Genomic DNA, 14248 nt, shown 5'->3' with positions numbered 1-14248 from the left:
CTCTCCAACACACAGCAGAGAATAGACTATAGTAATGTTGTCTCAACACCTCTCCAACACACAGCAGAGAATAGACTATAGTATTGTTGTCTCAACACCTCTCCAACACACAGCAGAGAATAGACTATAGTAATGCTGTCTCAACACCTCTCCAACACAGCAGAGAATAGACTATAGTAATGTTGTCTCAACACCTCTCCAACACAGCAGAGAATAGACTATAGTAATGTTGTCTCAACACCTCTCCAACACAGCAGAGAATAGACTATAGTAATGTTGTCTCAACACCTCTCCAACACACAGCAGAGAATAGACTATAGTAATGTTGTCTTAACACCTCTCCAACACACAGCAGAGAATAGACTATAGTAATGTTGTCTCAACACCTCTCCAACACACAGCAGAGAATAGACTATAGTAATGTTGTCTCAACACCTCTCCAATACACAGCAGAGAATAGACTATAGTAATGTTGTCTCAACACCTCTCCAACACACAGCAGAGAATAGACTATAGTAATGTTGTCTCAACACCTCTCCAACACACACACACACACACACACACACACACACACACACACACACACACACACACACACACACACACACACACACACACACACACACACACACACACACACACACACACACACACACAATAATTGGCAGTATAATCTGCATACACTATGCACTACACTTTATGAATGTGTGTAGAGGCTCTTTCTAGGGAAAACAAACAGGGAGGGATGATATCACAATTAAAACAAATATATATATATATTCCCTTACGATAAAAAAATAATACATTAATTGTGAGTTAAAACTCATCCACTCAAAAGCTTCATCCCTTTCCACTGAGAAACACATTAGCAACATTATCAACAAACTTGCAATTTCCTTACATCATAATAAAATTAATTATGCATGAGATGTTAACACTTTTTTGGGTTGGTTGACTTTTTGATGCTTTTATGTCATGATGTTGAGGCGACTGTTTTTAGATCACTTTCTGATCAATGTTGAAGAACTATTGAAGAAATCTTACCAACATGTGGTTCCTTTTCTTATGATTCCAGAAGTCTGTACCACAGAGCAGAGTCTCCAACTCCCAGCCTTCTGTCTGTGAAGAGTGACACGTCTAGAGGAAAACCTCCTAACTTCAGCAATGAACCTGGACCTCCAGACACACAGTATGTCAATCCTCCTGTTCAATATAAACAAAGTGATCATGCTAAGTTTTAATGTCTAGGCTCATACGTACATATACGCTTCAGTAACTATATACCTGGACCTTTAAATACTGTAAACCTTAATTAGAAAGTCACAACAAATGAATACACAGAAATAATGCAACAATGTGAAATTGATTCACCTTTATATTAAGAAACATAATAAACCAATGACAAACTATACAATTTACAAAATGGAATGTGCAGATATTTAATCTAAAGCTGTACAATAGTACAATTGCAATATCCAAAATCACAGAAAATATCCAGTCAAATATCATGATATGGATATAATATTCATATTAGGGATGTCCCCATCACGTTTTAGAGGGGCGCTAGCCCCTCCTATGTCCAGCTTTGAGTGTTTATGTAAACACAGACATTGAAGGACAAAAGTGTGTAAATGTGGCGGATATGGTATTCAGGGTCCCTGAGCTAGGGGGGTCCCTGAGCTAGGGGGGTCCCTGAGCTAGGGGGGGCCCTGAGCTAGGGGGGGTCCCTGAGCTAGGGGGGCCCCTGAGCTAGGGGGGCCCCTGAGCTAGGGGGGCCCCTGAGCTAGGGGGGCCCCTGAGCTAGGGGGGCCCCTGAGCTAGGGGGGTCCCTGAGCTAGGGGGGTCCCTGAGCTAGGGGGGTCCCTGAGCTAGGGGGGTCCCTGAGCTAGGGGGGCCCCTGAGCTAGGGGGGTCCCTGAGCTAGGGGGGTCCCTGAGCTAGGGGGGTCCCTGAGCTAGGGGGGTCCCTGAGCTAGGGGGGCCCCTGAGCTAGGGGGGCCCCTGAGCTAGGGGGGTCCCTGAGCTAGGGGGGTCCCTGAGCTAGGGGGGGCCCCTGAGCTAGGGGGGCCCCTGAGCTAGGGGGGGCCCTGGCCTTGAGCGTCCGTGTGACCGTGAAGAGGCTCAAGCTCAGGGACCCCCAAAAAGGGGTAACAGTGGATAACAGTGACAGACCAACAGTCATTAAGACATGTGAATCCCTTGACTCCTTCAAAACCGCTCTCAAAGGGCACCTACGGACGGCTGCAATTCGAAACTGGCCTCTGTAAAATCTGAATCCCCCCCCCACCCCATTTCCCCTCACTGTATATGTATCTTTTCCCTTTTTGCTCCCTATATGATGAATTCCTGTTCTGTTCTTTAGCTACATAGAAGTGTCTATTTGTACGTCTCTAAATGTTTTGATGAATTGAACAATGTGGACCCTGTTGTAAACAAGTGTAATGCTTAATTGGGTCGTCCACTCACAGTTAACAGTCTTTGTATTGAGTTTGTGCTTAAAATGTACTGTAAATTCTACAAACTGTTAATAAATATTTCAATCAATTAAAAAAAAAGACACAGTCCGCGTCACTGTTATTAACAATTGGCTTATTCATCTGTGTCAATAAAATAACCCCAAAAGTCCTAACCCATCATGATACGTTACAGTACTGTGTGTTTAAACCCTCAGTTTGCATTCATTTGGCTGTAAATCCTGAATATCGCAGCCCTATCGGGATCGGGACAACCCTATACCTGAAACAAATAATTTAACACTTTTTTGGGTTGGTTGACTTTTTGATGCTTTTATGTCATGATGTTGAGGCGACTGTTTTTAGATCACTTTCTGATCAATGTTGAAGAACTATTGAAGAAATCTTACCAACATGTGGTTCCTTTTCTTATGGTTCCAGAAGTCTGTACCGCAGAGCAGAGTCTCCAACACCCAGCCTTCTGTCTGTGAAGAGTGACACGTCTAGAGGAAAACCTCCTAACTTCAGTAATGAACCTGGACCTCCAGACACACAGTATGTCAATCCTCCTGTTCAATATACACACTATACAATATGAAATTATTAATGTATAGCAACACAATGCAATGTGCACATATCCTTATATCAGACATGAATATTACCTGAATGCACGCACACACACACACACACACACACACACACACACACACACACACACACACACACACACACACACACACACACACACACACACACACACACACACACACACACACACACACACACACAGTAAAAGAAACTGTAGAGTAGAGAAAACCAGGTATCAGAGCATCAGATGAAGAAAAATAGGCACAAAGTGACAAAGATGAACTCATCGGAGCTGTATTTAAAGATAAGGTACACCAGAGCAGAGAATAGACTATAGTAATGCTGTCTCAACACCTCTCCAACACACAGCAGAGAATAGACTATAGTAATGTTGTCTCAACACCTCTCCAACACACAGCAGAGAATATACTATAGTAATGCTGTCTCAACACCTCTCCAACACAGCAGAGAATAGACTATAGTAATGTTGTCTCAACACCTCTCCAACACAGCAGAGAATAGACTATAGTAATGTTGTCTCAACACCTCTCCAACACAGCAGAGAATAGACTATAGCAATGTTGTCTCAACACCTCTCCAACACAGCAGAGAATAGACTATAGTAATGTTGTCTCAACACCTCTCCAACACACAGCAGAGAATAGACTATAGTAATGCTGTCTCAACACCTCTCCAACACACAGCAGAGAATAGACTATAGTAATGTTGTCTCAACACCTCTCCAACACACAGCAGAGAATAGACTATAGTAATGCTGTCTCAACACCTCTCCAACACAGCAGAGAATAGACTATAGTAATGTTGTCTCAACACCTCTCCAACACACAGCAGAGAATAGACTATAGTAATCTTGTCTCAACACCTCTCCAACACACAGCAGAGAATAGACTATAGTAATGCTGTCTCAACACCTCTCCAACACAGCAGAGAATAGACTATAGTAATGCTGTCTCAACACCTCTGCAACACAGCAGAGAATAGACTATAGTAATGCTGTCTCAACACCTCTCCAACACAGCAGAGAATAGACTATAGTAATGCAGTCTCAACACCTCTCCAACACAGCAGAGAATAGACTATAGTAATGCTGTCTCAACACCTCTCCAACACACAGCAGAGAATAGACTATAGTAATGCTGTCTCAACACCTCTCCAACACACAGCAGAGAATAGACTATAGTAATGTTGTCTCAACACCTCTCCAACACACAGCAGAGAATAGACTATAGTAATGTTGTCTCAACACCTCTCCAACACACAGCAGAGAATAGACTATAGTAATGTTGTCTCAACACCTCTCCAACATAGCAGAGAATAGACTATAGTAATGTTGTCTCAACACCTCTCCAACACACAGCAGAGAATAGACTAGTAATGTTGTCTCAACACCTCTCCAACACACAGCAGAGAATAGACTATAGTAATGTTGTCTCAACACCTCTCCAACAGAGCAGAGAATAGACTATAGTAATGTTGTCTCAACACCTCTCCAACACACAGCAGAGAATAGACTAGTAATGTTGTCTCAACACCTCTCCAACACACAGCAGAGAATAGACTAGTAATGTTGTCTCAACACCTCTCCAACACACAGCAGAGAATAGACTATAGTAATGTTGTCTCAACACCTTTCCAACACACAGCAGAGAATAGACTATAGTAATGTTGTCTCAACACCTCTCCAACACACAGCAGAGAATAGACTATAGTAATGCTGTCTCAACACCTCTCCAACACACAGCAGAGAATAGACTATAGTAATGTTGTCTCAACACCTCTCCAAAACAGCAGAGAATAGACTAGTAATGTTGTCTCAACACCTCTCCAACACACAGCAGAGAATAGACTATAGTAATGTTGTCTCAACACCTCTCCAACACACAGCAGAGAATAGACTATAGTAATGTTGTCTCAACACCTCTCCAACACACAGCAGAGAATAGACTATAGTAATGTTGTCTCAACACCTCTCCAACACACAGCAGAGAATAGACTATAGTAATGTTGTCTCAACACCTCTCCAGCACACAGCAGAGAATAGACTATAGTAATGTTGTCTCAACACCTCTCCAACACACAGCAGAGAATAGACTATATAGTAATGTTGTCTCAACACCTCTCCAACATAGCAGAGAATAGACTATAGTAATGTTGTCTCAACACCTCTACAACACACAGCAGAGAATAGACTATAGTAATGCTGTCTCAACACCTCTCCAACACACAGCAGAGAATAGACTATAGTAATGCTGTCTCAACACCTCTCCAACACAGCAGAGAATAGACTATAGTAATGCTGTCTCAACACCTCTCCAACACACAGCAGAGAATAGACTATAGTAATGTTGTCTCAACACCTCTCCAACACACAGCAGAGAATAGACTAGTAATGTTGTCTCAACACCTCTCCAACACACAACAGAGAATAGACTATAGTAATGTTGTCTCAACACCTCTCCAACACACAGCAGAGAATAGACTATAGTAATGTTGTCTCAACACCTCTCCAACACACAGCAGAGAATAGACTATAGTAATGTTGTCTCAACACCTCTCCAACACACAGCAGAGAATAGACTATAGTAATGTTGTCTCAACACCTCTCCAGCACACAGCAGAGAATAGACTATAGTAATGTTGTCTCAACACCTCTCCAACACACAGCAGAGAATAGACTATATAGTAATGTTGTCTCAACACCTCTCCAACATAGCAGAGAATAGACTATAGTAATGTTGTCTCAACACCTCTACAACACACAGCAGAGAATAGACTATAGTAATGCTGTCTCAACACCTCTCCAACACACAGCAGAGAATAGACTATAGTAATGCTGTCTCAACACCTCTCCAACACAGCAGAGAATAGACTATAGTAATGCTGTCTCAACACCTCTCCAACACACAGCAGAGAATAGACTATAGTAATGCTGTCTCAACACCTCTCCAACACAGCAGAGAATAGACTATAGTAATGCTGTCTCAACACCTCTCCAACACACAGCAGAGAATAGACTATAGTAATGTTGTCTCAACACCTCTCCAACACACAGCAGAGAATAGACTATAGTAATGTTGTCTCAACACCTCTCCAACACACAGCAGAGAATAGACTATAGTAATGCTGTCTCAACACCTCTCCAACACAAAGCAGAGAATAGACTATATAGTAATGTTGTCTCAACACCTCTCCAACATAGCAGAGAATAGACTATAGTAATGTTGTCTCAACACCTCTACAACACACAGCAGAGAATAGACTATAGTAATGCTGTCTCAACACCTCTCCAACACAGCAGAGAATAGACTATAGTAATGCTGTCTCAACACCTCTCCAACACACAGCAGAGAATAGACTATAGTAATGCTGTCTCAACACCTCTCCAACACAGCAGAGAATAGACTATAGTAATGCTGTCTCAACACCTCTCCAACACAGCATAGAATAGACTATAGTAATGCTGTCTCAACACCTCTCCAACACACAGCAGAGAATAGACTATAGTAATGCTGTCTCAACACCTCTCCAACACACAGCAGAGAATAGACTAGTAATGTTGTCTCAACACCTCTCCAACACAGCAGAGAATAGACTATAGTAATGTTGTCTCAACACCTCTCCAACACACAGCAGAGAATAGACTATAGTAATGCTGTCTCAACACCTCTCCAACACAGCAGAGAATAGACTATAGTAATGCTGTCTCAACACCTCTCCAACACACAGCAGAGAATAGACTATAGTAATGTTGTCTCAACACCTCTCCAACACACAGCAGAGAATAGACTATAGTAATGCTGTCTCAACACCTCTCCAACACAGCAGAGAATAGACTATAGTAATGTTGTCTCAACACCTCTCCAACACACAGCAGAGAATAGACTATAGTAATGTTGTCTCAACACCTCTCCAACACAGCAGAGAATAGACTATAGTAATGTTGTCTCAACACCTCTCCAACACACAGCAGAGAATAGACTATAGTAATGTTGTCTCAACACCTCTCCAACACAGCAGAGAATAGACTATAGTAATGTTATCTCAACACCTCTCCAACACACAGCAGAGAATAGACTATAGTAATGTTGTCTCAACACCTCTCCAACACACAGCAGAGAATAGACTATAGTAATGCTGTCTCAACACCTCTCCAACACAGCAGAGAATAGACTATAGTAATGCTGTCTCAACACCTCTGCAACACAGCAGAGAATAGACTATAGTAATGCTGTCTCAACACCTCTCCAACACAGCAGAGAATAGACTATAGTAATGCAGTCTCAACACCTCTCCAACACAGCAGAGAATAGACTATAGTAATGCTGTCTCAACACCTCTCCAACACACAGCAGAGAATAGACTATAGTAATGTTGTCTCAACACCTCTCCAACACACAGCAGAGAATAGACTATAGTAATGTTGTCTCAACACCTCTCCAACACACAGCAGAGAATAGACTATAGTAATGTTGTCTCAACACCTCTCCAACATAGCAGAGAATAGACTATAGTAATGTTGTCTCAACACCTCTACAACACACAGCAGAGAATAGACTATAGTAATGCTGTCTCAACACCTCTCCAACACACAGCAGAGAATAGACTATAGTAATGCTGTCTCAACACCTCTCCAACACAGCAGAGAATAGACTATAGTAATGCTGTCTCAACACCTCTCCAACACACAGCAGAGAATAGACTATAGTAATGCTGTCTCAACACCTCTCCAACACAGCAGAGAATAGACTATAGTAATGCTGTCTCAACACCTCTCCAACACAGCAGAGAATAGACTATAGTAATGCTGTCTCAACACCTCTCCAACACACAGCAGAGAATAGACTATAGTAACGCTGTCTCAACACCTCTCCAACACACAGCAGAGAATAGACTAGTAATGTTGTCTCAACACCTCTCCAACACAGCAGAGAATAGACTATAGTAATGTTGTCTCAACACCTCTCCAACACACAGCAGAGAATAGACTATAGTAATGCTGTCTCAACACCTCTCCAACACAGCAGAGAATAGACTATAGTAATGCTGTCTCAACACCTCTCCAACACACAGCAGAGAATAGACTATAGTAATGTTGTCTCAACACCTCTCCAACACACAGCAGAGAATAGACTATAGTAATGCTGTCTCAACACCTCTCCAACACAGCAGAGAATAGACTATAGTAATGTTGTCTCAACACCTCTCCAACACACAGCAGAGAATAGACTATAGTAATGTTGTCTCAACACCTCTCCAACACAGCAGATAATAGACTATAGTAATGTTGTCTCAACACCTCTCCAACACACAGCAGAGAATAGACTATAGTAATGTTGTCTCAACACCTCTCCAACACAGCAGAGAATAGACTATAGTAATGTTGTCTCAACACCTCTCCAACACACAGCAGAGAATAGACTATAGTAATGTTGTCTCAACACCTCTCCAACACAGCAGAGAATAGACTATAGTAATGTTGTCTCAACACCTCTCCAACACACAGCAGAGAATAGACTATAGTAATGTTGTCTCAACACCTCTCCAACACACAGCAGAGAATAGACTATAGTAATGCTGTCTCAACACCTCTCCAACACAGCAGAGAATAGACTATAGTAATGCTGTCTCAACACCTCTGCAACACAGCAGAGAATAGACTATAGTAATGCTGTCTCAACACCTCTCCAACACAGCAGAGAATAGACTATAGTAATGCAGTCTCAACACCTCTCCAACACAGCAGAGAATAGACTATAGTAATGTTGTCTCAACACCTCTCCAACACACAGCAGAGAATAGACTATAGTAATGTTGTCTCAACACCTCTCCAACACACAGCAGAGAATAGACTATAGTAATGCTGTCTCAACACCTCTCCAACACACAGCAGAGAATAGACTATAGTAATGTTGTCTCAACACCTCTCCAACACACAGCAGAGAATAGACTATAGTAATGTTGTCTCAACACCTCTCCAACACACAGCAGAGAATAGACTATAGTAATGCTGTCTCAACCCCTTTCCAACACACAGCAGAGAATAGACTATAGTAATGCTGTCTCAACACCTCTCCAACATAGCAGAGAATAGACTATAGTAATGTTGTCTCAACACCTCTACAACACACAGCAGAGAATAGACTATAGTAATGCTGTCTCAACACCTCTCCAACACACAGCAGAGAATAGACTATAGTAATGCTGTCTCAACACCTCTCCAACACAGCAGAGAATAGACTATAGTAATGTTGTCTCAACACCTCTCCAACACACAGCAGAGAATAGACTATAGTAATGCTGTCTCAACACCTCTCCAACACAGCAGAGAATAGACTATAGTAATGTTGTCTCAACACCTCTCCAACACACAGCAGAGAATAGACTATAGTAATCTTGTCTCAACACCTCTCCAACACACAGCAGAGAATAGACTATAGTAATGCTGTCTCAACACCTCTCCAACACAGCAGAGAATAGACTATAGTAATGCTGTCTCAACACCTCTGCAACACAGCAGAGAATAGACTATAGTAATGCTGTCTCAACACCTCTCCAACACAGCAGAGAATAGACTATAGTAATGCAGTCTCAACACCTCTCCAACACAGCAGAGAATAGACTATAGTAATGCTGTCTCAACACCTCTCCAACACACAGCAGAGAATAGACTATAGTAATGTTGTCTCAACACCTCTCCAACACACAGCAGAGAATAGACTATAGTAATGTTGTCTCAACACCTCTCCAACACACAGCAGAGAATAGACTATAGTAATGTTGTCTCAACACCTCTCCAACATAGCAGAGAATAGACTATAGTAATGTTGTCTCAACACCTCTCCAACACACAGCAGAGAATAGACTATAGTAATGTTGTCTCAACACCTCTCCAACACACAGCAGAGAATAGACTATAGTAATGTTGTCTCAACACCTCTCCAACACAGCAGAGAATAGACTATAGTAATGTTGTCTCAACACCTCTCCAACACACAGCAGAGAATAGACTATAGTAATGTTGTCTCAACACCTCTCCAACACAGCAGAGAATAGACTATAGTAATGTTGTCTCAATACCTCTCCAACACACAGCAGAGAATAGACTATAGTAATGTTGTCTCAATACCTCTCCAACACACAGCAGAGAATAGACTATAGTAATGCTGTCTCAACACCTCTCCAACACAGCAGAGAATAGACTATAGTAATGCTGTCTCAACACCTCTCCAACACACAGCAGAGAATAGACTATAGTAATGTTGTCTCAACACCTCTCCAACACACAGCAGAGAATAGACTATAGTAATGCTGTCTCAACACCTCTCCAACACAGCAGAGAATAGACTATAGTAATGTTGTCTCAACACCTCTCCAACACACAGCAGAGAATAGACTATAGTAATGTTGTCTCAACACCTCTCCAACACAGCAGATAATAGACTATAGTAATGTTGTCTCAACACCTCTCCAACACACAGCAGAGAATAGACTATAGTAATGTTGTCTCAACACCTCTCCAACACAGCAGAGAATAGACTATAGTAATGTTGTCTCAACACCTCTCCAACACACAGCAGAGAATAGACTATAGTAATGTTGTCTCAACACCTCTCCAACACAGCAGAGAATAGACTATAGTAATGTTGTCTCAACACCTCTCCAACACACAGCAGAGAATAGACTATAGTAATGTTGTCTCAACACCTCTCCAACACACAGCAGAGAATAGACTATAGTAATGCTGTCTCAACACCTCTCCAACACAGCAGAGAATAGACTATAGTAATGCTGTCTCAACACCTCTGCAACACAGCAGAGAATAGACTATAGTAATGCTGTCTCAACACCTCTCCAACACAGCAGAGAATAGACTATAGTAATGCAGTCTCAACACCTCTCCAACACAGCAGAGAATAGACTATAGTAATGTTGTCTCAACACCTCTCCAACACACAGCAGAGAATAGACTATAGTAATGTTGTCTCAACACCTCTCCAACACACAGCAGAGAATAGACTATAGTAATGCTGTCTCAACACCTCTCCAACACACAGCAGAGAATAGACTATAGTAATGTTGTCTCAACACCTCTCCAACACACAGCAGAGAATAGACTATAGTAATGTTGTCTCAACACCTCTCCAACACACAGCAGAGAATAGACTATAGTAATGCTGTCTCAACCCCTTTCCAACACACAGCAGAGAATAGACTATAGTAATGCTGTCTCAACACCTCTCCAACATAGCAGAGAATAGACTATAGTAATGTTGTCTCAACACCTCTACAACACACAGCAGAGAATAGACTATAGTAATGCTGTCTCAACACCTCTCCAACACACAGCAGAGAATAGACTATAGTAATGCTGTCTCAACACCTCTCCAACACAGCAGAGAATAGACTATAGTAATGTTGTCTCAACACCTCTCCAACACACAGCAGAGAATAGACTATAGTAATGCTGTCTCAACACCTCTCCAACACAGCAGAGAATAGACTATAGTAATGTTGTCTCAACACCTCTCCAACACACAGCAGAGAATAGACTATAGTAATCTTGTCTCAACACCTCTCCAACACACAGCAGAGAATAGACTATAGTAATGCTGTCTCAACACCTCTCCAACACAGCAGAGAATAGACTATAGTAATGCTGTCTCAACACCTCTGCAACACAGCAGAGAATAGACTATAGTAATGCTGTCTCAACACCTCTCCAACACAGCAGAGAATAGACTATAGTAATGCAGTCTCAACACCTCTCCAACACAGCAGAGAATAGACTATAGTAATGCTGTCTCAACACCTCTCCAACACACAGCAGAGAATAGACTATAGTAATGTTGTCTCAACACCTCTCCAACACACAGCAGAGAATAGACTATAGTAATGTTGTCTCAACACCTCTCCAACACACAGCAGAGAATAGACTATAGTAATGTTGTCTCAACACCTCTCCAACATAGCAGAGAATAGACTATAGTAATGTTGTCTCAACACCTCTCCAACACACAGCAGAGAATAGACTATAGTAATGTTGTCTCAACACCTCTCCAACACACAGCAGAGAATAGACTATAGTAATGTTGTCTCAACACCTCTCCAACACAGCAGAGAATAGACTATAGTAATGTTGTCTCAACACCTCTCCAACACACAGCAGAGAATAGACTATAGTAATGTTGTCTCAACACCTCTCCAACACAGCAGAGAATAGACTATAGTAATGTTGTCTCAATACCTCTCCAACACACAGCAGAGAATAGACTATAGTAATGTTGTCTCAACACCTCTCCAACACACAGCAGAGAATAGACTATAGTAATGCTGTCTCGACACCTCTCCAACACAGCAGAGAATAGACTATAGTAATGTTGTCTCAACACCTCTCCAACACAGCAGAGAATAGACTATAGTAATGCTGTCTCAACACCTCTCCAACAGAGCAGAGAATAGACTATAGTAATGTTGTCTCAACACCTCTCCAACACACAGCAGAGAATAGACTAGTAATGTTGTCTCAACACCTCTCCAACACACAGCAGAGAATAGACTATAGTAATGTTGTCTCAACACCTCTCCAACAGAGCAGAGAATAGACTATAGTAATGTTGTCTCAACACCTCTCCAACACACAGCAGAGAATAGACTAGTAATGTTGTCTCAACACCTCTCCAACACACAGCAGAGAATAGACTAGTAATGTTGTCTCAACACCTCTCCAACACACAGCAGAGAATAGACTATAGTAATGTTGTCTCAACACCTTTCCAACACACAGCAGAGAATAGACTATAGTAATGTTGTCTCAACACCTCTCCAACACACAGCAGAGAATAGACTATAGTAATGCTGTCTCAACACCTCTCCAACACACAGCAGAGAATAGACTATAGTAATGTTGTCTCAACACCTCTCCAAAACAGCAGAGAATAGACTAGTAATGTTGTCTCAACACCTCTCCAACACACAGCAGAGAATAGACTATAGTAATGTTGTCTCAACACCTCTCCAACACACAGCAGAGAATAGACTATAGTAATGTTGTCTCAACACCTCTCCAACACACAGCAGAGAATAGACTATAGTAATGTTGTCTCAACACCTCTCCAACACACAGCAGAGAATAGACTATAGTAATGTTGTCTCAACACCTCTCCAGCACACAGCAGAGAATAGACTATAGTAATGTTGTCTCAACACCTCTCCAACACACAGCAGAGAATAGACTATAGTAATGTTGTCTCAACACCTCTCCAACATAGCAGAGAATAGACTATAGTAATGTTGTCTCAACACCTCTACAACACACAGCAGAGAATAGACTATAGTAATGCTGTCTCAACACCTCTCCAACACAGCAGAGAATAGACTATAGTAATGCTGTCTCAACACCTCTCCAACACACAGCAGAGAATAGACTATAGTAATGCTGTCTCAACACCTCTCCAACACAGCAGAGAATAGACTATAGTAATGCTGTCTCAACACCTCTCCAACACACAGCAGAGAATAGACTATAGTAATGTTGTCTCAACACCTCTCCAACACACAGCAGAGAATAGACTATAGTAATGTTGTCTCAACACCTCTCCAACACACAGCAGAGAATAGACTATAGTAATGCTGTCTCAACACCTCTCCAACACAAAGCAGAGAATAGACTATATAGTAATGTTGTCTCAACACCTCTCCAACATAGCAGAGAATAGACTATAGTAATGTTGTCTCAACACCTCTACAACACACAGCAGAGAATAGACTATAGTAATGCTGTCTCAACACCTCTCCAACACACAGCAGAGAATAGACTATAGTAATGCTGTCTCAACACCTCTCCAACACAGCAGAGAATAGACTATAGTAATGCTGTCTCAACACCTCTCCAACACACAGCAGAGAATAGACTATAGTAATGCTGTCTCAACACCTATCCAACACAGCAGAGAATAGACTATAGTAATGCTGTCTCAACACCTCTCCAACACAGCATAGAATAGACTATAGTAATGCTGTCTCAACACCTCTCCAACACACAGCAGAGAATAGACTATAGTAATGCTGTCTCAACACCTCTCCAACACACAGCAGAGAATAGACTAGTAATGTTGTCTCAACACCTCTCCAACACAGCAGAGAATAGACTATAGTAATGTTGTCTCAACACCTCTCCAACACACAGCAG

General features: G+C 41.8%; 1 protein-coding gene across 1 annotated transcript in view; it reads left to right on the top strand.

The window, feature by feature from the left end:
• The window catches only part of LOC310872608 (uncharacterized protein), a gene marked incomplete at its 3' end in the record, with an annotated part of 101395 nt that overhangs the window by 29025 nt on the left and 58122 nt on the right, over positions 1-14248 (top strand). The window contains exons 8-9 of the mRNA XM_083784623.1: positions 1076-1189; positions 2893-3006. Coding sequence (XP_083640749.1) covers positions 1076-1189; positions 2893-3006 — 228 coding nt within the window. The remainder of the gene's footprint in view (positions 1-1075; positions 1190-2892; positions 3007-14248) is intronic.

This window comes from Protomyctophum parallelum, assembly GCF_964188405.1.
Source record: "Protomyctophum parallelum genome assembly, chromosome: 1".
NCBI lineage: Eukaryota > Metazoa > Chordata > Actinopteri > Myctophiformes > Myctophidae > Protomyctophum > Protomyctophum parallelum.
This window is presented reverse-complemented; position numbering and strand designations above follow the sequence as displayed.